Below are 22,913 nucleotides of genomic sequence, written 5' to 3'. Positions count from 1 at the left end.
TGAAACTACTGATATTTTAATTGATTCTTATTGGTAGACCATAATATTTTTAATTGAGAAAGATGCTCTTTCTACAGGTTCTGAGTTACTTGGTAAGCTCAGAGCAAATTTGCTAAATGGAAGAGACAATTCTAATTTTTTTTTTTTCACATTGAAAAGTGTAACTATTCCACCCCAAATATTTTCAAGGTACTGTTTTCTTGCTTCCTTCAGAGTACTTTTCTTTGGCAAATATTTTTAAAAGATAAAACTTGTCAAATAAATTGATTCTATGATTCTTTTGAATGTTTTGCCAAAATTAGATGCTGCAAAGTCTAGGCCTTCTCAATTTCATTTTATTCATGTATGTGTATAATTTATTCAAAATAGGAGCACCACCAAAAGATTCTTCCTGCAAGATGAAATATTCCAAATCAGAAGTACAGAATTGCAAATTTTAATCTTGTAGAGCATTTGAATTCTTACCATTTATTTTGTTCAATTCCTTCTTTCCTTCCGTAGGGAAAAATTCCAATGGAAATTTTGTTTTCATTAATTGCAGTTCTATAAAAGCTTCATTGGGTGTTTCAGTTGTTGAACACTTGATTTCAGATTTCCAACTGATTTTGAACAAAATGTCACCAAAACTTTGATGAGCCATTTATAACAAAGTTCAATACCATTGTTGGGCATAAAGATTTCTAAAATCTGATTGATGACAGGCAACAAAAAGAGAAGGCACATACTGTGGTGCTGAACTATATAGTTTTATACTCAACATCAGCTATATCCCCCAAATCTTGTAGCCCAGAGACTCTGACTATAAAGATATTTGTAAATTTTTGTAACAATAGCTTCTATTTCAATTAGTAGAATGTTGATGTTTGCTTCGACGCAATTATGAATTATGGGTATGCCTCAACCAGTTCCAAGTACTCCATAGATTTCTCAAGATAGTAAGACGGTCATTTTTATCACAACACTGTATGTGTTTCACCTAAATTTGTACTTGTATTAATATTGTAAACTAACAATTTTATCTTTCATGTTCAACTTTTTTTTTTAAGTCTTTATTGAATTTATTACAATATTGCTTCTGTTTTATGTTTTGGTTTTTTGGCCGTGAGGCATGTGACATCTTAGCTCCCTGATCAGGGATTGAACCCACACCCCCTTCACTGGAAGGCGAAGTCTTAACCACTGGACCACCAGGGAAGTCCCTCATATTCAACTTTTAAACTGAATTTCCAATCTCACTCAAAATGTCCTTACCTTTAAGAATATACTTCCAAAAGCTTTACCTTGATTCCACGAATGGATGGAAAAAGAAAACATTTTTAGAATTAACTAAAATGATTTAATTACTTGAAGTACCTGATAACATTCAACTGAAACTGGAATTATTTAACTGTTTGCAAAGTTCTTCCATCATTAGAGACAACAAACATAAAGCTATCGCTTGTAGACAAAAATGAGTGAAATCAATTTAGAAGAATAGTTATTTATCTAAACAAAAGTTAGGCTTCACAGAGTTGTATGCATACTTTCTTCAGCTACATGGCTTAAACCATTTAAGCCTCCCTAAAGTAACACTAATTTTGGAACTAGATCCTGACACTTTTTCAGCAGATTCGATTCTTCTTGTTTTCATGTGGTCAGTGATACCACTACGGTCTCCGTAGTGGACAGTAAACGTCAATAAACATTTTATGCAAGTTACACATTCCTTATTAACTTTTTTGAGAAACAAAAATCCAGCACTTTTAAAATATAAAATAAATACTTTTATTTTTTTGAGCTGTTGCCAAAAGGTTTATTGCAAAAACAAATTACTGCCAGGGACTTCCCTGGTGGTCCAGTGGGTAAGACTCCACACTCCCAATGCAGGTAGCCCAGGTTCGATCCCTGGTAGGGGAAATAGATCCCACATGCATGCCACAACTAAGAGCCCGCAGGCTGCAACTAAAAAGCCCACATGCTGCAACTAAGATCCGGTACAGCCAAAATAAATAAACAAACAAATAAATAACACAATGAAGTGAATCAGCTATATGTATACCTGTATCCCCTCCCTCTTGGACCTCTCTCTCACCCCCCACCCCCATCCCACCCATCTAGGTCACCACACTCAGTCTACACAGAACTGATCAGCCTCAATTTCCCACATGTCTATTTCATAGACAATGGACCTCTAACTTACTATATTTCCCACTGAGCTTTTGGACTGGTACCTGGTGGTTTTATGACTCCTGAAGGCCAGACTTGGGCCATACAGTTGGGTGATACACCAAATGGCCAGCTGGGGCAGCAGTGTCAAATACTTCTACCACCTGAGACAGAAAGGAGTTAACTGTCTCTAGACATTCAGTGTACTTTGTTATATTAACAATTGCCCTGCATTCTGTCCTTGATTGCGAGGTGTCTGAAAGCACTGGGAAAAGAGAGGCGTTATTGCTGGTTGTCTTTCAGATTTAATAATAACTTAACATGAGAACTCCCCCTACTGTACGTGGGTTTCACATATTATTGGCCTATGTTAGACAAAAATTGAGGCAGAGGCTGGGAGTAGAAAGCGGAGATCTATCAAACCCATGCTGGCTTATTCTAATGTAATTATTAGTAACCATCTCTGTTAAAAACAAAAAATCCAGGACAAATGCTAAGTCAGATGGGATTCTGGGACAGCAGACTTACACTGAGACTGTCCTCGGTGTCCAGGATGTACATTTACTTGATCTTCAACGGAGGAGATCTGCCCTTCTTTGCCCTTCCTCCTTCTTCCTTCCTATTGACTGGAGTGAAGACATGATGGCAACTATCTTGGGCCACAAAGTGGTAAGATAGGAATGGCAGAGCAGTAAGATAGAAGGAGCCTAGGTTCCTGACTTTAGAATCACCATATCAACCTTGGACTGCCTACTCCCAGATAGTAAAAATATGTAAAAAATGAGAAAAATAAATTCTTATCTTGTTTTGGTCACTGTTATTTTATAGTCATACCTAATCCTAACTGATAAATAAGGACTACCTCTACAATCTTTCTAGAAAGCAGCTTGGCAATATATATCAAGAATACTAAAGATGTTTAAACCCTTTGAATCCTTCTAGGATTTTATCTTAAAGAAATAATCTGGAATGAGGAAAAACTGATGTGTAAAGATGTTGTGTAAAACACTGATGTGTAAAAATAGACTGCAAATCTATTTATGATAGTAAAATATCAGAAGCAACCTAAATGTCCAAAAATAAGGAACTTCTTAAATAAACAATATTACATCTAAATAATTGAATATTGTGCAACCATTAGAAAGTTTATGAAAAAAGTTAATGACATGGGAAAATGCCCACATCATATATGCCATGGGAGAAAATAGGCGGGATTAAAAAAAATCTTGCACATGTACGTTCTCACTTATGTTACCCCCAAATCCACATATATAAAGGTATGAATAAACAAACAAAAAAAGACTGAAAGGAAATACATGAAAATATCAACCAACAGTGATTATTTCTGGATAGTGAGTTGATAGGTAATATTTATTTATATCTTCTTTATATTGAATATTTAACACTACCTTATAATTAACAAATAATTCCATCTGTAATCAGAAAAAAATAGAAATTAATTTCAAAACTCTTTCCTAGCATTTACCAGTTTTAACTGGTGTTGACACTGCCATCATCGTCATTATCATCATCACAATTTTACTGAGCATCTATGTGTGGGGAGTTGAGGCAGCAGGGTGTCCAGACCTCTGTGGCTCTTGCAGTCAACCAAAGGCCATCCAGATACAAGCAAACCCTGCCCAGTTTTACCTTGGTGTTCTGTAGCAGAGCTAGTCCATTACAGGCATTTGCTAGAAGAAAGTCTCCACTCAGGATAGCTATTTTATTTCCAAACTGCATGTCTTTCAGTGGCCCATCAGAAGATTGCAATTCATCTAAATTTACTATCCCACGATGTACAAGGAGAGCAGTGTGGATAAGTTCTGTGATCTCTGCCAAACTTCTTTGACTAAAACATAAAGGTAAGACTTGTCTGAGTATAAAGAATACCAACTTATCACTAATGTCAGACTTCAGTTTTCAACAACAAAATATTTTATAGATTAGTGTTTCTTTTTTAAGATTATTCCTTTTTCATGAAGTTTTTTTCTATTGAGATATAATTGACATAACATTATATTAGTTTCAGGTGTACAACATAATGATTTGGTATTTGTACATACAGTTGACCTTTGAACAACACGGGATTGAACTGTGTGAGTCCATTTACATGAGGATGTTTTCAATAAATACTTAGGTATTATACAATCCGAGGTTGGTTGGATTTGCAGATGTGGAACCACAGATACGGAGGACCGGCTATGGGCCTTGAGCATCCGTGGATTTTGGTATCTGAAGTGGGTCCTGGAACCAATCCCCCGTGGATATCAAGGGAGGGCTGTATTGCAAAATGAACACCACAGCAAGCCTAGTTAACATCTGTCACCACATGTAGTCACAAAATTTTTTTTTCTTGTGATGAGAAGATCTACTGTCTTAGCAACTTACAAATACACAGTACAGTATTATTAACCACAGTCACCATTTATACATTATATCCCCAGTACATTATATCTTCATGGCTTTTTTTTTTTAAATAACTAGAAGTTCGTGCCTTTTGACCACCTTCATCCATTCTGTCTCCCTTCCCACCCCCCACCCCCCTGACCCCAACCTCTGGCAGCCACCAATCTGTTCTCTGTATCTATGAGTTCAGTTTTTGGTTTTGTTTTGTTTTTTTTTATATCCCACATATAAGTGAAACCATACAGTATTTGTCTTTCTCTGACTTATTTCACTTAGCATTTTGAAGTTTCATGGGGTTTGTTTTTGAAGGTTTCAAATGCACTTTTTTTCAATCATGCCATATTTTAATGGGTACACGGTACTTTTACTTGGCATCAATTATGAGTTGGTTTTGAAGCAATTCAGTATTATACCAGCTGGATGACTGATGATCACTGATCTCTCCATTCTTTTGGGGTGACTCTGCTAGCAGGGGACAGGTTCCACAGTATTCCAATTTGTGTTGCTGCATATACCCATATAGCAACACAAAGTGGCCCCACTAGTATTACCAGTTTGTCATGGAAATCAGGTGTACGTTTCTGGTGTCTCTGTCTTGCCATTGTTAGCTGAATGCTTCAAACTCAGGGAAACATCATGAAGCTGAAGACAGAACTGTGGCAAATGCAGCTGAGGGTTTGGTGTAACTTCGTATCAAGCACCCTCGCAAAGACACTTGAATGAAGTTTTTATTAGAGGCCTTTCCATCAAGTAGTTTGGGATCCATAAGCAGATCCTGACACCTTTCTTCTCTCTACCATTCCCCACTCTCTATCCCATGAGTCACCAGGATTCCCCAGAGAGAAGCTGACCAGTAAGGGCCACCCTCCACAGTTCCATTTAGATACTCTGTTCTCAGTATAACTTTAAGATTTCTGAGAATTCTTACTGGTATCTAATAAAACTCCAATTTAAGTGGGAATATAACTTGTGCCAGACATTAGGTTAAGCACTTTTATGCATTATTACTTTTAATCCTAAATGCAAAGCTGTGGGATTTACAGAGATGAACAGAATGTGGTCTCCTCCTTCAAGGACCTTATCTTTCAGAACAAGAACCAAGATACATATCTACAGCAGTAATTAAAATAGAGAAGGCCCTTGAGGAGCTTATAGTATAGTACTGTATCAGACGAGATTTCAAAAGATGTTTGTTTTCTTTTTTATACTTTTCTATAGTTTGTACATTTTCTACAACAAAAGTATTACTTTTATAAATTTATTTATTTATTTTTTTTAGCTGTGTTGGGTCTTCGTTTCTGTGCGAGGGCTTTCTCTAGTTGCGGCGAGCGGGGGTCACTCTTCATTGCGGTGCGCGGGCCTCTCACTATCGCGGCCTCTCCTGTTGCGGAGCACAGGCTCCAGATGTGCAGGCTCAAAGTTGTGGCTCACGGGCCCAGTTGCTCCTCGGCATGTGGGATCTTCCCAGACCAGGGCTCGAACCCGTATCCCCTGCATTGGCAGGCAGATTCTCAACCACTGCGCCACCAGGGAAGCCCTATTACTTTTATAATCATAAAAAAATCAACAATTACTAAAAAATTTAAACCTCATAACCACCCTATGATAAGTATTACTAACCTCTTTTTATAGGTGAGAAAATTGTCGTACACAGTTTAATGACTTGCCCAAAGGCACACAGTAATACAGAGCTAGAAATCCATTGAAATCTGTTACAAATGGCCCCATGTGAATCATGCCTCTTCGTTTCCACGCTCCTGTGTAGTCCCCTCCACACTAACTTTAGGCTTCACCATGTGACTTACTTTGGCCAAAAAGACATTAGCACACGTGACATAAGCAAAGCCTTCTAAGTGTTTATGCATTAAGGCTTGTCCAATGCAGTCACACGAGCAACCCCAGAATGTAAGAAATAAAATGGCTGTTTCAAGTCACTAAATCTTAGGATAGTTTGCTATGAAGCAATAGCTATCTGATACAGAAACTGGTATATCTAGGAGTGGGTGCTGTTGCAACAAAAGCCTAAAATATGTGTCAATGGCTTTGAGTCTGAATGTTTGGGGCTAGAGGTAAAGGCTGAAGAAATGGCAAAGTCTTAGTAGAATCTGGAAAGGCAGTGAGGAAACTGTTATTGGGGGATTGAGCAAAAACATATGGTGTTATAAGGTAGGGAAACAACTTGCAAAACTTTTGTCTGTGGTAACTTGAAAGATAGAAAATATACCTAAATAAAATATTAAAAAGTAGGTAGTGAAAGTAGAGAGATCAGTGGAGGAAGCTATAACAAAGGCCCAAGTAATAAAAGGGTTTGACCTAAATGTCAAATTTAAGCATTTGACCTAGAATAACAGCCTTAGACAAGGAGACAAATAAATATAAGACAATCAAATAATAAATATAAGAGACTCTTCTCTCAAAAAAATGTAGTACTCGTTTAACAACTATAGTACAGTAATTACATAAAGATGTAATAAAGTAAAGGAGCCAAAATACTTGGCATCTACAAAAGAAAAATTACGTTTCTAATTTACTCCCCTTGCTTCAAAAAAAAACAAAAAACAAAAAAAGTAAAAGAATATGTAAAAATGACCCCGTGTACATACTGTATCTGACTACAAATTGGGGGTGTAGGAGAAGATGAACCAGTGAGTTAAACAGCTTCTGAAAAGAGTAAATTCATGGTTTAGATTAAAACCTCACTACATCCCAAAGAAAATCACCAAGGATGGAGACTTATAAGACTATTGAGAAGTTAACAGAAAACATTTTTAAAAAGGGAGCTAAAATTTAAAACTATCCTTTAAAAGAGTGACTAAAAGAAAGGAATAAAAATATATTTTATTAGTACCCTGCAAATGTATTCTAGTTTACGAAAAAGTTCGCTGCTACATTTCACAAAAATTGCACAATGAGATTATGAGCAAGTATAAAACTCAAGAAGGGTTAAGCACTGGATAAATCTCTCATGCAGTTCAGCTTATGAAAGAAAGTAATAACCAGGGAAGCAGAAGTTGTAGGTGTTCTGAATTACCCTAAGGATGAAAATGAATGATTGGGAGCTTTTAATAAAGACATCTATAATCATAAAACTGCATTCATTAAACAAATGGCAATCTTTAAATGCCACATGGCCAGAAACAACAAAAACAGTGGTAATAACAAAAGTGAAAAACCATAATATGTACAGTACCCACCATTCGCAAAGAACTTTCACTTATCTACTTGTGATTCTAATTACAGCAGGTGTGGGAGGTTAAATACCTGGTCGGAACATTCAGTTTATAAAGGACAAAGCTGGAACTCAGAGCCACCTTGTCATAGTGACCAATGATAATTTAAAATGTTTATTTACCTAATGAATAGTAAATGGTGGTAGGGGGCCAAAGCCACCAATGTTACCAAGATTGGTATATGCCCACCACAAACTTGTCCAATTTTCATCCTTAGTTCTAAGCACTACAGAAGAGAATTTTTCTAGGAGAAAGTATATTAATGACTAGACTTGACTCTTTTTGTTCATAGTAGCTAGGGAAAGTAATCAAGTTGTTTCCAAATCATTTGGTTAGAATCAAATCAAGTGATTTAACTCAATCAGTAATCTGGATAACAGTTCTACCTCTGCCTATAACAGACAGGTCGTGGGCAAATCCCTTAAACTCTCAGGCCCTTGGTCTTCTGAACACTGAAAGGAGGGGAACTGGAGAAACAATCTCTTCCAGTTCTAAGATTCAGGGATTTCAGTCCTAAAATTTAAGATTCAGCTCTAAAATTCTAAAATTTGGGGATTAAAAAAAAATTACTTAGGCTGGTAGTTAATAGTTAAAAAGAGAAAAAATTATTGCTATTATTGGTATCTACTTTTCTACAAGAAATAGAAATGAACTGATTGGTCATCTTGAAATCTGTCCTGCAATTCCACTATCTAGTATGATGCTCTCAACTTCTAAGATTTTACCATTAGATAAACAACTTCAGGCCACATTACACAAGAGTTAATTTAGCATACAGCAGAGAAGCAGTGACAATATGAAAGAATCTGGGAATTTTTCCTTTTCATTATCTTATTCCTATTTTAGCCACCCAAAGCAATTTAGTAAACTTTCAATGTACTGGATTTTTAAAATTATCTTATATAAAAGTCTTCATGCAATCTTATGTACATATATTTTAGTACTTGGGTATTTTTCATGCTAAATCTTGATTGGAAAAGTGTCACAAATGAATACTGCTTATGTTAAGTAATCAGAGTAAGGAAGTAATTACTACATTGAATGTAACCCCGAGGATTAATCAATGTTTTTACACGAATTTTCACCAAATTACTTTCTTTCAATTATATGTTAAACAACTTAATCTGCTTTGATCCATATTCTTCCAACCATTCTCCAATTTTTTTAGCATCCTAAGCTTTAGAAATAAGATAGCAGACATTGCTAGTTACCTCTTCACTCTCTCCTTCCTCACTACTAACATACCTGTAGTTACAGTTGGAGAGACAATGTACTCATTTAAAAATACTCACCTCCTCAAGATCCCTTGAGGCTAGAGGTGACTGTATAGCACAGTTTGGCCAATGAACGTAAGTGGAGGTCCACAAGGTGGAGTTTCTGAGAAATCAAATGAGTTTCTGATATAAGGCGACAGATTCAGATGGCATGCCTTTGGCATTTTGAGCTTAGCCCTTCCTCCTGTTTGGTTATGGTCCAGCTGCCTGGGGGCACAATGGAAACTTTAAGGATCCTAAGAGGGCCCCCAACCTAAGGATGGTAGAGCAGGAAGAAATGAGAAGCCTGGACCCCTAATGACTTCTTAGGGCTGCACCAGCTCTGACATGCCCATCTCTAGACTTCTTGTTATGTGAGATAAATAAACACTGCATTCCTTTAAGCTACTGTTTGTTGGAGTCAAATAAACTCCTAAAAGATAACGGTCAATAAAAACTATATCACAGGGGGTTGCCTGGTGGCGCAGTGGTTAAGAACCCGCCTGCCAATGCAGGGGACACGGGTTCGAGCCCTGGTCTGGGAAGATCCCACATGCCGCGGAGCAACTAAGCCCGTGCGCCACAACTACTGAGCCTGCGCTCTAGAGCCCGCGAGCCACGACTACTGAAGCCTGCGTGCCACAACTACTGAAGCCCACATGCCTAGAGCCCGTGCTCTGCAACGAGAAGTCACCACAATGAGAAGCCCGTGCACTGCAACGAAGAGTAGCCCCCACTTGCCATACTGTGCCATACTTTTGCTGCTATAGGGTGAATGATAAATTTTTGTTTAAACAATTTTTAAGAATCAGCCCATGCGTCACTTCTCTGAAGTCTTCCCTCACTTCCCCAAAGTTAAGTCCTTCTGTGCTTGAAAGCCTTCGAACATAGCTCAGTCATTTGTTGTACTATGTTGTAATTATTTCTTTAGCCATATTTCTTCCTGCTCTCTCTCTCCCTCACAACACTGTAAATGATACTATCCTATTTCCCTAGCCTGCCTATAAACATTTGTTAAATGAATAGCTCTTTACTTAGCAATCAATTTTATAAAGGTAGAGGGGCCAGCTATCACTCTGAGTTTCAAAAGGTAAGGAATGATATAAACTAAAAAGTCAGATTTATAGAATCAGAGTTGGAAGCGACCCCATAGGTCAATTAAGCTCAATTAGCCCCTTCCAGGGATGAGTAATAACAAATTACACAGGAGCCAGGTCTGCTGATGAACAGTTTTAATTATCAGAAATTGTTCCTAATATTAACTTGAAATCTCTTAAAATGTTTTACATGTTTAAGTTGGTGTTAAAATAATAAAAGAGTCAATAGTGTTTCACCACACAGGCAAAGGAGATAAAAGATAATACAGTCTTCTTTCTCTTTCTTTCTTATTCTATTTTTTCCTTTTTCCCCCTCCTTCCTTCTTTGCTTTCCTTTTTAAAGATGCATTTCTTTTTTTTTTTTTTAAACTTTTCTCATCTTACATTCAGTGCTCTAATTTCTATTTATTTATTTATTTATTATTTTTGGCTGTGTTGGATCTTCATTTCTGTGCGAGGGCTTTCTCTAGTTGCAGTGAGTGGGGGCCACTCTTCATCACGGTGCGCGGGCCTCTCACTGTCACGGCCTCTCCTGTTGCGGAGCACAGGCTCCAGACGCGCAGGCTCAGTAGTCGTGGCTCACGGGCCCAGTTGCTCCGTGGCATGTGGGATCTTCCCAGACCAGGGCTTGAACCCGTGTCCCCCGCATTGGCAGGCAGACTCTCAACCACTGCGCCACCAGGGAAGCCCCTAAAGATGCATTTCTTGAAAAAACTTTTTATTTGGGGAATTTTCAAACATAACAAAAGTAGAAAATATAGCATAAAGAACCTCTGTGGACCCTAATCTTGTTTTAGATACACCTTTCACTCTCCTTCCAGATTTTCTTCCTTCCAGATTATTTTGAAGCAAATGTCAGACATCATGTCATTTCATCTGAAAATACTTCAAATATCCTATTTTAAAAAATGCCTAATAGCAGAAATGGCTCCCACTTACTAAATTAATTACTTTAAGCCAATTAGTTACTGTATGCTGAGCAAGTTTATATAAGATAATTTTGCAAGCATAATAATAATTCAATTAACAGATTAATAAATAAAATAACGTAAAACTCACAGCAGCTCTCTGACGTAAGCATTATCTCTATTGTATAGAAGGAAGCTGGGTGGGCAGGCTAAGTAATTTGCTCAAGTCTAGCTGGTAAACTGCAGAGCTGGAGTTGAAGCCCAGGGTTCTCTGATTCTAAAACCCAAAACACAAAATATACAAAATTCCGGGTGTTTCTGAAAGTATTAAAATGGTAGGCAAGAGTCATTTATTTAAAATCATTTTATTTGAGCCCTAAAAGGTTTTTTTTTTTTAAGTTGGAAAACTGACTTTTATGTTCATGTGGGAAGAATAAATTTGAAAATTACAGAGAAAATTTTGGAAGAGGCCTGTCATTCCAGATTTTAAAACTTATTATGAAGCTATTGCAATTTTTAAAAGAATAGTAATATCACAAGAACAAACTAATAGATTAGTGGAATGAACTCCAGAAAGAGATCCAAATATATTTGGAAAATTAATTATTTATGGTAAAGATAACATTTCAAATTGTTAGGGAAAAAATGGAATATTCTTACAAAAACTGTTGGGGCAACTGGCTATCGATTAAGGGAAAAAAATAATGAAGTTAGATACCTACTGTACTCCGAGGATAAAAATATATTTAGATGGATCAAATATATAAATGTGAAAAACGAAAGTATAACTTTAGGAAAACATTCTTATGACCCTGGGCTGAGAAAGCCTTGCAAAATAAAACAGGAAGTCATGAAGTCATAAAGAAAATAACAGATAAAATTGAGTAAAATATACAAAAATGTTTATATAACAAAATATAGGCTGATTTGAAATAACAGATTTGAAATAACATATTTGCAACACATACAATAGACAGAAGATTATATTCAAAATACGTGTGGAGCTTGTCCAAGCTGGACAAGAAATTAATAAGAAAAAGATAAACAGCTCAAGAGCAAAATGGGAAAGGAAATGAAGAGGTAATTCCAAAAGAAACACAAATGGTCAAAACCATATAAAATGACACTTAACTAATAATTTGGAAAAGGAGTATTATAATAATAATGAGATAATATTTTTAGTCCATTAGCTTTGCAAAAATGAAAAGATTAGAAATGAGGCAAGCAGGAAGATGAAGAAACGATGAAGTCCACTACTTTGCTCCTTTGTTCAAAACCCTCCAATGGCTCCCCATCTCACTCAGGGTAAAGGCAAAGTTCCAACAATGGATTCCAAGGCCCAACACAATCTGCCCCTGCTCCTCTAACCCCTTAACTCTCTGACTTCATTTGCTACTCTCTTCCTCCTTGCTCACTCTCCTCCAGCTACATTAGCTTCCTTGGTGTTCCCTGAACAAGCCAAGCCTGTTCCTACCACAGGGCCTTTGTCCCTTCCTCTGTCTGGACTAATCTGCCCTTATATATTTGCAAGGTTTAGTTACTTGTTTCCCTCAGGTCCCTTCAAAGTGCACCTGATCAGTAGGGCCTTCTCTGACTACTCCACTTACAACAGCAACCTTCTCATTCCTGCCAGCACTCTATGTCTCTACTTCCTGCTTTTTTTTCCCCTCCATAGCACTTATCGTCATCTGACACACTAGTTATTTCATCTGTGTTTTGCTTCTCTCTCCAGGGCCCCACAGAAAGAAAGCTCCATAAAAGCAAAGAATGGAGAAAGTAGAGGGGAAAGCTGATATGAGCAATCGAGTTCCTAAAATATACTTCAAAAATACCAAAATATCAAAAATACTAAGATAGCAATAATAAAAAGGAAAAGTATATGCTTTTAATGCCAGGTGAAAGAAACTTTCATGGTGATAACTTTAAGTGTCAAATATTACTTTTTAATAAGTAAGCTAGGCCCAAAGTCCTAAGAAATTTATTCAATTCATTGTAAAAATTACAGAAACATAATGATTCTCCTATTTTGTCACTTACATTGATATCTTTGAATTTTAGGTTTGCCATGACCACAGCATTCAAAACTAATCTTGCTTCATTCCTTCATTTGGCAATGAGAATTCTGATTTTAAAAACAGTGACTGAACCCAAAATCTCAAAGCTGTAGGTTGCAGTAATGGTAACTTCCAAATAGAGATCAAGTCACAGATTCAAGGGCTGAAACATTGCCCAGGTCTTACTTCCAGCTCTGACCACACACACTAAGCAATCACTCAAAAGGACTGAGGGCTCTGCATCTCTTTTAGGAAAGCTCACCTGACATTCTAAGTTAGAATACATAGAAAAGAGGCAGAAAGCAAAAAGTCTTTGCATCTGGTCTCATTCAAAGAGATTAGATATCCAAGCAATGTTAAAATCTTGCCATGCCATGAAAACACAAGGTCTGGAAGTGAGGGGGAAGAAAAGACAAAAAAACCAGGGAAGTCCCGACAGTTCAGTATTGATGGATTCTGTAATTAGTTCCCTCCATACCTGCCAACCAATCTACAGAGAGGTGAGCTGCCTTCAGTGGTGGTATTCATACTTGAGAAAGCAGAGGATGTTGGGACTCAGCAAGGAATCACAATAGTTATTACCAGAAATTAGCCAAACAAAACAAAATTTGTGGGACTTCCCTAGTGGCATAGTGGTTAAGAATGTGCCTGCTGGGGAGACCTTCAAGATGGCAGAGGAGTAAGACATGGAGATCACCTCCCCATAAATACATCAGAAATACATCTACATGTGGAACAACTTGTGCAGAACACCTACTAATTGCTGGCAGAAGACCTCAGACTTCCCAAAAGGCAAGAAACTCCCCACGTACCTGGGTAGGGCAAAAGAAGAAAGAAAAAACAGACAAAAGAACAGGGACGGGGCCTGCACCTCGGGGAGGGAGCTGTAAAGGAGGAAAATTTTCCACACACTAGGAAGCCCCTTCACTGGTGGATATGGGGGGTGGAGGTGGGGAAGCTTCAGAGCCACAGAGGAGAGCGTGGCAACAGGGGGTGCAGAGGGCAAAGCGGAGAGATCCCCACACAGAGGATTCGTGCCGACCAGCACTCAACAGCCCGAGAGGCTTGTCTGCTCACCCGCCGGGGTGGGTGGGGGCTGGGAGCTGAGGCTCGGGCTTTGGTCGGATCCCAGGGAGAGGACTGGGGTTGGCTGAGTGAACACAGCCTGAAGCGGGCTAGTGTGCCACAGCTAGCCAGAGGGAGACCAGAAAAAGTCTGGACGTGCCTAAGAGTCAAGAGACCATTGTTTCTGGGTGTGCGAGGAGAGGGGATTCAGAGCAGCGCCTAAACGAGCTCCAGAGATGGGCGCGAGCCGCGGCTATCAGCGCGGACCCCAGAGACGGGCATGAGATGCTAAGGCTGCTGCTGCAGCCACCAAGAAGCCTGTGTGCAAGCACAGGTCACTCTCCACACCTCCCCTTCCGGGAGCCTGTGCAGCCCACCACTGCCAGGGTCCCATGATCCAGGGACAACTTCCCCGGTAGAACGCACGGCACGCCTCAGGCTGGTGCAACGTCATGCTGGCCTCTGCCGCCGCAGGCTCACCCCACACTCCATACCCCTCCCTCCCCCCAGCCTGAGTGAGCCAGAGCCCCCTAATCAGCTGCTCCTTTAACCCTGTCCTGTCTGAGCAAAGAACAGACGCCCTCAGGCGACCTACACGCAGAGGTGGGTCCAAATCCAAAGCTGAACCCCAGGAGCTGAGCGAACAAAGAAGAGAAAGGGAAATCTCTCCCAGCAGCCTCAGGAGCAGTGGATTAAATCTCCACAATCAACCTGATGTACCCTGCAACTGTGGAATACCTGAATAGACAACAAATCATCCCAAATTGAGGAGGTGGACTTTGGGAGCAACTGTAGACTTGGGGTTGCTGTATGCAACTGACTGGTTTCTGGTTTTATGTTTATCTTAGTTTAGTATTTAGAGTTTATTATCATTGGTAGATTTGTTTATTGATTTGGTTGCTCTCTTCCTTTTTTTTATATATATAGATATATACATATATTTTTCCATTTTCTCTTTTTGTGAGGTGTATGTGTATGCTTCTTTGTGTGATTTTGTCTGTATAGCTTTGCTTTTACCATTTGTCCTAAAGTTCTTTCTGTCTGTTTGTTTTTTTTTTTTTAGTATAGTTCTTAGCACTTGTTATCATTGGTGGATTGGTTTTTTGGTTTGGTTGCTCTCTTCCTTCTTTCTTCTTTTTATTTTTTTTACTTTTTAAATTTTTTAATAATTTTTAAACTTTATTTATATTTTAATAACTTTATTTCTTTTTATTTTATTTTTTACTCCCTTTTCTTCTGAGCCATGTGGCTGACAGGGTCTTGGCGCTCTGGTCGGGTGTCAGGCCTGTGCCTCTGAGGTGGGAGAGCCGAGTTCAGGACATTGGTCCACCAGACACCTCCCAGCTCCACGTAATATCAAACAGCGAAAGCTCTCCGACAGATCTCCATCTCAAAGCTCAGACCCAGCTCCACTCAACGACCAGCAAGCTACAGTGCTGGACACCCTATGCCAAGCAACTAGCAAGACAGGAACAGAACCCCAACCATTAGCAGAGAGGCTGCCTAAAATCATAATAAGGTCACAGACACCCCAAAACACCACCAGATGCGGTCCTGCCCACCAGCAAGACAAGATCCACCCTCATCCACCAGAACACAGGCACTAGTTGCCTCCACCAGGAAGCCTACACAACCCACTGAACCAACCTTAACCACTGTGGGCAGACACCAAAAACAATGGGAACTACGAACCTTCAGCCTGTGAAAAAGAGACCTCAAACACAGTAAGTTAAGCAAAATGAGAAGACAGAGAAACACACAGCAGATGAAGGAGCAAGGTAAAAACCCATCAGACCAAACAAATGAAGAGGAAATTGGCAGTCTACCTGAAAAAGAATTCTGAGTAATGATAGTAAATATGATCCAAAATCTTGGAAATAGAATGGAGAAAATACAAGAAACGTTTAACAAGGACCTAGAAGAACTAAAGAGCAAACAAACAATGATGAACAACATGATATATGAAATTAAAAATTCTCTAGAAGGAATCATTAGCAGAATAACAGAGGCATAAGAACGAATAAGTGACCTGGAAGATAAAATAGTGGAAATAACTACTGCAGAGCAGAATAAAGAAAAAAGAATGAAAAGAATTGAGGACAGTCTCAGAGACCTCTGGGACAATATTAAAGGCACCAACATTCGAATTATAGGGGTCCAAGAAGAAGAAGAGAAAAAGAAAGGGACTGAGAAAATATTTGAAGAGCTTATAGTTGAAAACTTCCCTAATATGGGAAAGGAAATAGTCAATCAAGTCCAGGAAGCGTAGAGAGTCCCATACAGGAAAAATCCGAGGAGAAACATGCCAAGACACATATTAATCAAACTATCAAAAATTAAATACAAAGAAAAAATATTAAAAGCAGCAAGGGAAAAACAACAAATAACATACAAAAGAATCCCCATAAGGTTAACAGCTGATCTTTCAGCAGAAACTCTGCAAGCCAGAACGGAGTGGCAAGACATATTTAAAGTGATGAAAGGGAAAAACCTACAACCAAGATTACTCTACCCAACAAGGATCTCATTCAGATTCAACAGAGAAATTAAAACCTTTACACACAAGGAAAAGCTAAGAGAATTCAGCACCACCAAACCAGCTTTACAACAAAGGCTAAAGGAACTTCTCTAGGCAGGAAACGCAAGAGAAGGAAAAGACCTACAAAAACAAACCCAAACAATTAATAAAATGGTAATAGGAACATACATATTGATAACTACCTTAAATGTAAATGGATTAAATGCTCCCACCAAAAGACATAGACTGGCTGAATGGATGCAAAAACAAGACCCGTATATATGCTGTCTACAAGAGACCCACTTCAGACTTAGGGACACATACAGACAGAAAGTGAGGGGATGGAAAAAAGATATTCCACGCAAATGGAAATCAAAAGAAAGCTGGAGTACCAATTCTCATATCAGACAAAATAGACTTTAAAATAAAGACTATTATAAGAGACAAGGACACTACATAATGATCAAGGGATCAATCCAAGAAGAAGATATAACAATTGTAAATATTTATGCAGCCAGCATAGGAGCACCTCAATACATAAGGCAAATGTTAACAGCCATAAAAGGGGAAATCAACAGTAACACAATCATAGTAGGGGACTTTAACACCCCACTTTCACCAATGGACTGATTATCCATGATGAAAATAAACAAGGAAACACAAGCTTTAAATGACACATTAAACAAGATGGGCTTAATCGATATTTATAGGACATTCCATCCAAAAACAACAGAATACACTTTCTTCTCACATGCTCATGGAACATTCTCCAAGATCATATCTTCGGTCACAAATCAATCCTTGGTAAATTTAAGAAAATTGAAACCGTATCAAGTATCTTTTCCGACCACAGTGCTATGAGACTAGATATCAATTACAGGAAAAAATCCGTTAAAAATACAAACACATGGATGTTAAACAGTACACCACTTAATAACCAAGAGATCACTGAAGAAATCAAAGAGGAAATCAAAAAATACCTAGAAACAAATGAAAATGAAAACATGACGACCCAAAACCTATGGGATGCAGCAAAAGCAGTTCTAAGAGGGAAGTTTATAGCAATACAATCCTACATCAAGAAACATCTCAAATAAACAACCTAACCTTACACCTAAAGCAATTAGAGAAAGAAGAACAAAAATACCCCAAAGTTAGCAGAAGGAAAGAAATCATAAAGATCAGATCAGAAATAAATGAAAAAGAAATGAAGGAAACGATAGCAAAGATCAATAAAACTAAAACCTGGTTCTTTGAGAAGATAAACAAAACTGATAAACCATTAGCCAGACTCATCAAGAAAAAAAGGGAGAAGACTCAAACCAATAGAATTGGAAATGAAAAAGAAGAAGTAACAACTGACACTGCAGAAATACAAAGGATCATGAGAGATTACTACAAGCAACTATATGCCAATAAAATGGACAACCTGGAAGAAATGGACAAATTCTTAGAAAAGCAAAACCTCCAGAGACTGAACCAGGAAGAAATAGAAAATATGAACAGACCAATCACAAGCACTGAAATTGAGACTGTGATTAACAATCTTCCAACAAACAAAAGCCCAGGACCAGATGGCTTCACAGGCGAATTCTATCAAACATTTAGAGAAGAGCTGACACCTATCCTTCTCAAACTCTTCCAAAATATTGCAGAGGGAGGAACACTCCCAAACTCATTCTACGAGCCCACCATCACCCTGATACCAAAATCAGACAAAGATGTCACAGAAAAAGAAAACTACAGGCCAATATCTCTGATGAACATAGATGCAAAAATCCTCAACAAAATACTAGCAAACAGAATCTAACAGCACATTAGAAGGATCATACACCATGATCAAGTGGGGTTTATCCCAGGAATGAAGGATTCTTCAATATACGCAAATCAATCAATGTGATACACCATATTAACAAATTGAAGGAGAAAAACCATATGATCATCTCAATAGATGCAGAGAAAGCTTTCGACAAAATTCAATACCCATTTATGATAAAAGCCCTCCAGAAAGTAGGCATAGAGGAAACTTACCTCAACATCATAAAGCCCATATATGACAAACCCACAGCCAACATCGCTCTCAATGGTGAAAAACTGAAACTATTTCCTCTAAGATCAGGAACAAGACAAGGTTGTCCACTCTCACCACTATTATTCAACATAGTTTTGGAAGTTTTAGCCACAGCAATCAGAGAAGAAAAAGAAATAAAAGGAATACAAATCAGAAAAGAAGAAGTAAAGCTGTCACTGTTTGCAGATGACATGATACTATACACAGAGAATCCTAAAGATGCTACCAGAAAACTACTAGAGCTAATCAATGAATTTGGTAAAGTAGCAGGATACAAAATTAATGCACAGAAATCTCTTGCATTCCTATACACTAATGATGAAGAATCTGAAAGAGAAAATAAGGAAACACTCCCATTTACCACTGCAACAAAAAGAATAAAATACCTGGGAATAAAGCTACCTAAGGAGACAAAAGACCTGTATGCAGAAAACTATAAGACACTGATGAAAGAAATTAAAAGATGATACAAACAGATGGAGAGATATACCATGTTCTTGGATTGGAAGAATCAACATTGTGAAAATGACTATACTACCCATAGCAATCTACAGATTCAATGCAATCCCTATCAAACTGCCAGTGGCATTTTTCACAGAACTGGAACAAAAAATTTCACAATTTGTATGGAAACACAAAAGACCCCGAATAGCCAAAGCAATCTTGAGAAAGCAAAAAGGAGCTGGAGGAATCAGGCTCCCTGACTTCAGACTATTCTGCAAAGCTACAGTAATCAAGACAGTATGATACTGACACAAAAACAGAAGTATAGATCAATGGAACAGGATAGAAAGCCCAGAGGTAAACCCACGCACATATGGTCACCTTATTCTTGATAAAGGAGGCAAGAATATACAATGGAGAAAAGACAGCCTCTTCAATAAGTGGTGCTGGGAAAACTGGACAGTGACATGTAAAAGAATGAAATTAGAACACTGCCTAACACCATACACAACAATAAACTCAAAATGGATTAAAGACCTAAATGTAAGGCCAGACACTATAAAACTCTTAGAGGAAAACATTGGCAGAACACTCTGTGACATACATCACAGCAAGATCCTTTTTGACACACCTCCTAGAGAAATGGAAATTAAAACAAAAGTAAACAAATGGGACCTAATGAAACTTAAAAGCTTTTGCACAGCAAAGGAAACCATAAACAAGATGAAAAGACAAACCTCAGAATGGGAGAAAATATTTGCAAATGAAGCAACTGACAAAGGATTAATCTCCAAAATTTACAAGCAGCTCATGCAGCTCAATATCAAAAAAACAAACAACCCAATCCAAAAATGGGCAGAAGAGCCAAATAGAAATTTCTCCAAAGAAGATATATAGATTGCCAAAAAACACATGAAAGAATGTTCATCATCACTAATCATTAGAGAAATGCAAATCAACACTACAATGAGGTATCACCTCACACCAGTCAGAATGGCCATCATCAAAAAATCTACAAACAAAAAGTGCTGGAGAGGGTGTGGAGAAAAGGGAACCCTCTTGCACTCTTGGTGGGAATGTAAATTGATACAGCCACTATGGAGAACAGTATGGAGGTTCCTTAAAAAACTAAAAATAGAATTACCATATAACCCAGCAATTCCACTACTGGGCATATACCCTGAGAAAACCATAATTCAAAAAGAGTCATGTACCACAATGTTCACTGCAGCTCTATTTACAAGAGCCAGGACATGGAAGCAACCTAAGTGTCCATCGACAGATGAATGGATAAAGAAGATATGGCACATATATACAGTGGAATATTACTCAGCCATAAAAAGAAACAAAATTGAGTTATTTGTAGTGAGGTGGATGGACCTAGAGACTGTCATACAGAGTGAAGTAAGTCAAAAAGAGAAAAATAAATACCATATGCTAACACATATATATGGAATCTAAAAAAAAAAAAAAAGGTTCTGAAGAACCTAGGGGCAGGACAGGAATAAAGACGCAGACATAGAGAACAGACTTGAGGACATGGGGAGGGGGAAGGGTAAGCTGGGACAAAGTGAGAGAGTGGCATGGACATATATACACTACCAAATGTAAAATAGATAGCTAGTGGGAAGCAGTCGCATAGCACAGGGAGATCAGCTTGGTGCTTTGTGACCCCTAGAGGGGTGGGATAGGGACGGGGGAGGGAGACGCAAGAGGGAGGAGATATGGGGATATATGTATATGTATAGCTGATTCACTTTGTTATAAAGCAGAAACTAACACACCATTGTAAAGCAATTATACTCCAATAAAGATGTTTAAAAAAGAAATCTGCCTGCCAATCAATGCAGGGGACACTGGTTCGATCCCTGGTCCAGGAAGATGCTACATGCCGCAGAGCACCTAAGCCCATTCGCCACAACTACTGAGCCTGCGCTCTAGAGCCCGCGTGCTGCAACCACTGTCCCCTGCATTGGCGGTGGATTCTTAACCACCGCACCACCAGGCAAGTCCCTAATAACATTTTAAGAAACATTATTCTGAATAACTAGACACTACTTGACACTGTCAACACATAATTATCCTGCTGGTTAACTAGATGCTTGTTATGAGGAGATGTAGCTAACTAAGTATGTGGTTTCTGGAAACAGTTTTAAGCTGGGCTGTTTTCTGCCAGAGAAACAAAGGGCAAGCCTTGCTAGGCCTCCTTATCTAGGTCTCTAAAAGTACTTTTTGGTTTGGGTATCACAAAAGGGGTTAAAAATACTTGAGACTACCAAAAAAGCCTAATAAGACATCTGGGTGCTGTGGCTGTCACTGTCAGGGCAGCCTTGGAGGGAATGCCCGTATCAGTTCAGTTTATCAGATGGACAGCTGATCAACATAAAACAGATTTGCTCTGGGCAGACGGAGCTGAGCTTCCTGACATGAATTCCAATGAGAGCCCTCTGCACTCTACCACTGAGCTCTGACATTTTTTACTGTTACAGCTCCCTGGACATATGGGAATCCCTAGTGATGAGCACATAAAGCTGCCTCTAACTCAAGTGACGGCTCATTTCCCCCGGATGAAGGCAGACATTAATATCCTGAGGAGATCAGACCCGCCTCTCTGACCCCCATCTACCGAAGCAAAACGACTGTCCTATTTCTTCATTTAATAAGCTTTTAATGAAGAAAAGCAAAACCCCCTCTCTGACTGCAGCACAGTTCTACATGAAAAGGTTATACGAATACATCTGATTCTGTGTCAAAGTTTCCAAAATACCTGTCCCCCTCCCCACTGGAGTGTAGATCCTGTCACTTGCCCTCCCACAGTGCTCATTCTTTCTGCTGCAGTACCAGGAGTTTGGTTCTCTGCTCCGATAATTATGAGCCGTCTCTACGTTATGGCAGGTGGAGGATTAAAGAACTGATTACAAAGAGCACGCTGGTGTTTCCATTTTCATTACAAACCTCTTTCTTCGAAGGTTCATCATTTAGCTATGAAATTTGCTACAGGCTCAACCAGACTGGGAGAAATGGCAGTCCAGTGAAACCCAGATAATACACCAGAAAATGCTTGGGAGCTACGTTAGAATAGGAGAAAGCTAAAAATAGCTTTGCCATGCATAGTTTGGTTTTAGGAGGGATGAAAGGAAGAATGTGTGATGGCAAACGAAGAAGACAAGCAGATTTTTACCTGTGAATCTTGGAGATTGTTTAAAAATATGGGGAATCAGAATCATTACTGAACTTTAGTGCTGGGCCCAATACCTATTGGCAGGGCTCTGTGAGTTCTGAATTGTTCATGAGAGGCTGCGGTTTGAGTTTTCTTTTGAAAGCAAGTAGGGGTTAGGAGAAATGCAAAGGCTGCATGTTAAATGGGGCACAGGAAGCACTGTGGGATGGAAATGTCATTCTGCAAAGACCTCTCCAACTGAATAACAGGAGGCAATGATGTCTGAAAAGGCAACTTTGGCAGGCTTCGTTTAGACCATGAAATGTGTCTAAGGCTAGGAAATGTGAAGGTAAGGTGAGCGTAAAGGGGCAAAGATTTGTTTCCTATGAATAAAAGGTGTCAGGGTATAGGCTATAAAGTGATATGCTTTACATTCGATTGCTTACACTTGCTATCCAATCAACCTAGGAATCTAGAGTCACAGATCCTAAATGTTCCCCCAAATATTTTGTGAATAAAAGTAGAGTGGTTCCCCAACATGTTTAAACTACAGACAATAAAA

At 38.7% G+C, this 22,913-nt stretch overlaps 1 protein-coding gene across 9 annotated transcripts in view; it reads right to left on the bottom strand.

The window, feature by feature from the left end:
- The window catches only part of PDSS2 (decaprenyl diphosphate synthase subunit 2), a 268,281-nt gene that overhangs the window by 112,913 nt on the left and 132,455 nt on the right, over positions 1-22,913 (bottom strand). For all 9 annotated transcript variants that reach the window (XM_082404858.1, XM_082404854.1, XM_082404857.1 and 6 more), the window contains one exon: positions 3,796-3,994. In XM_082404858.1, the coding sequence (XP_082260984.1) occupies positions 3,796-3,994 (199 nt within the window). The remainder of the gene's footprint in view (positions 1-3,795; positions 3,995-22,913) is intronic.

The sequence above is a fragment of the Balaenoptera borealis genome (genome assembly GCF_965194805.1).
Source record: "Balaenoptera borealis genome assembly, chromosome: 9".
NCBI classification, from domain to species: Eukaryota; Metazoa; Chordata; class Mammalia; order Artiodactyla; family Balaenopteridae; genus Balaenoptera; species Balaenoptera borealis.
This window is presented reverse-complemented; position numbering and strand designations above follow the sequence as displayed.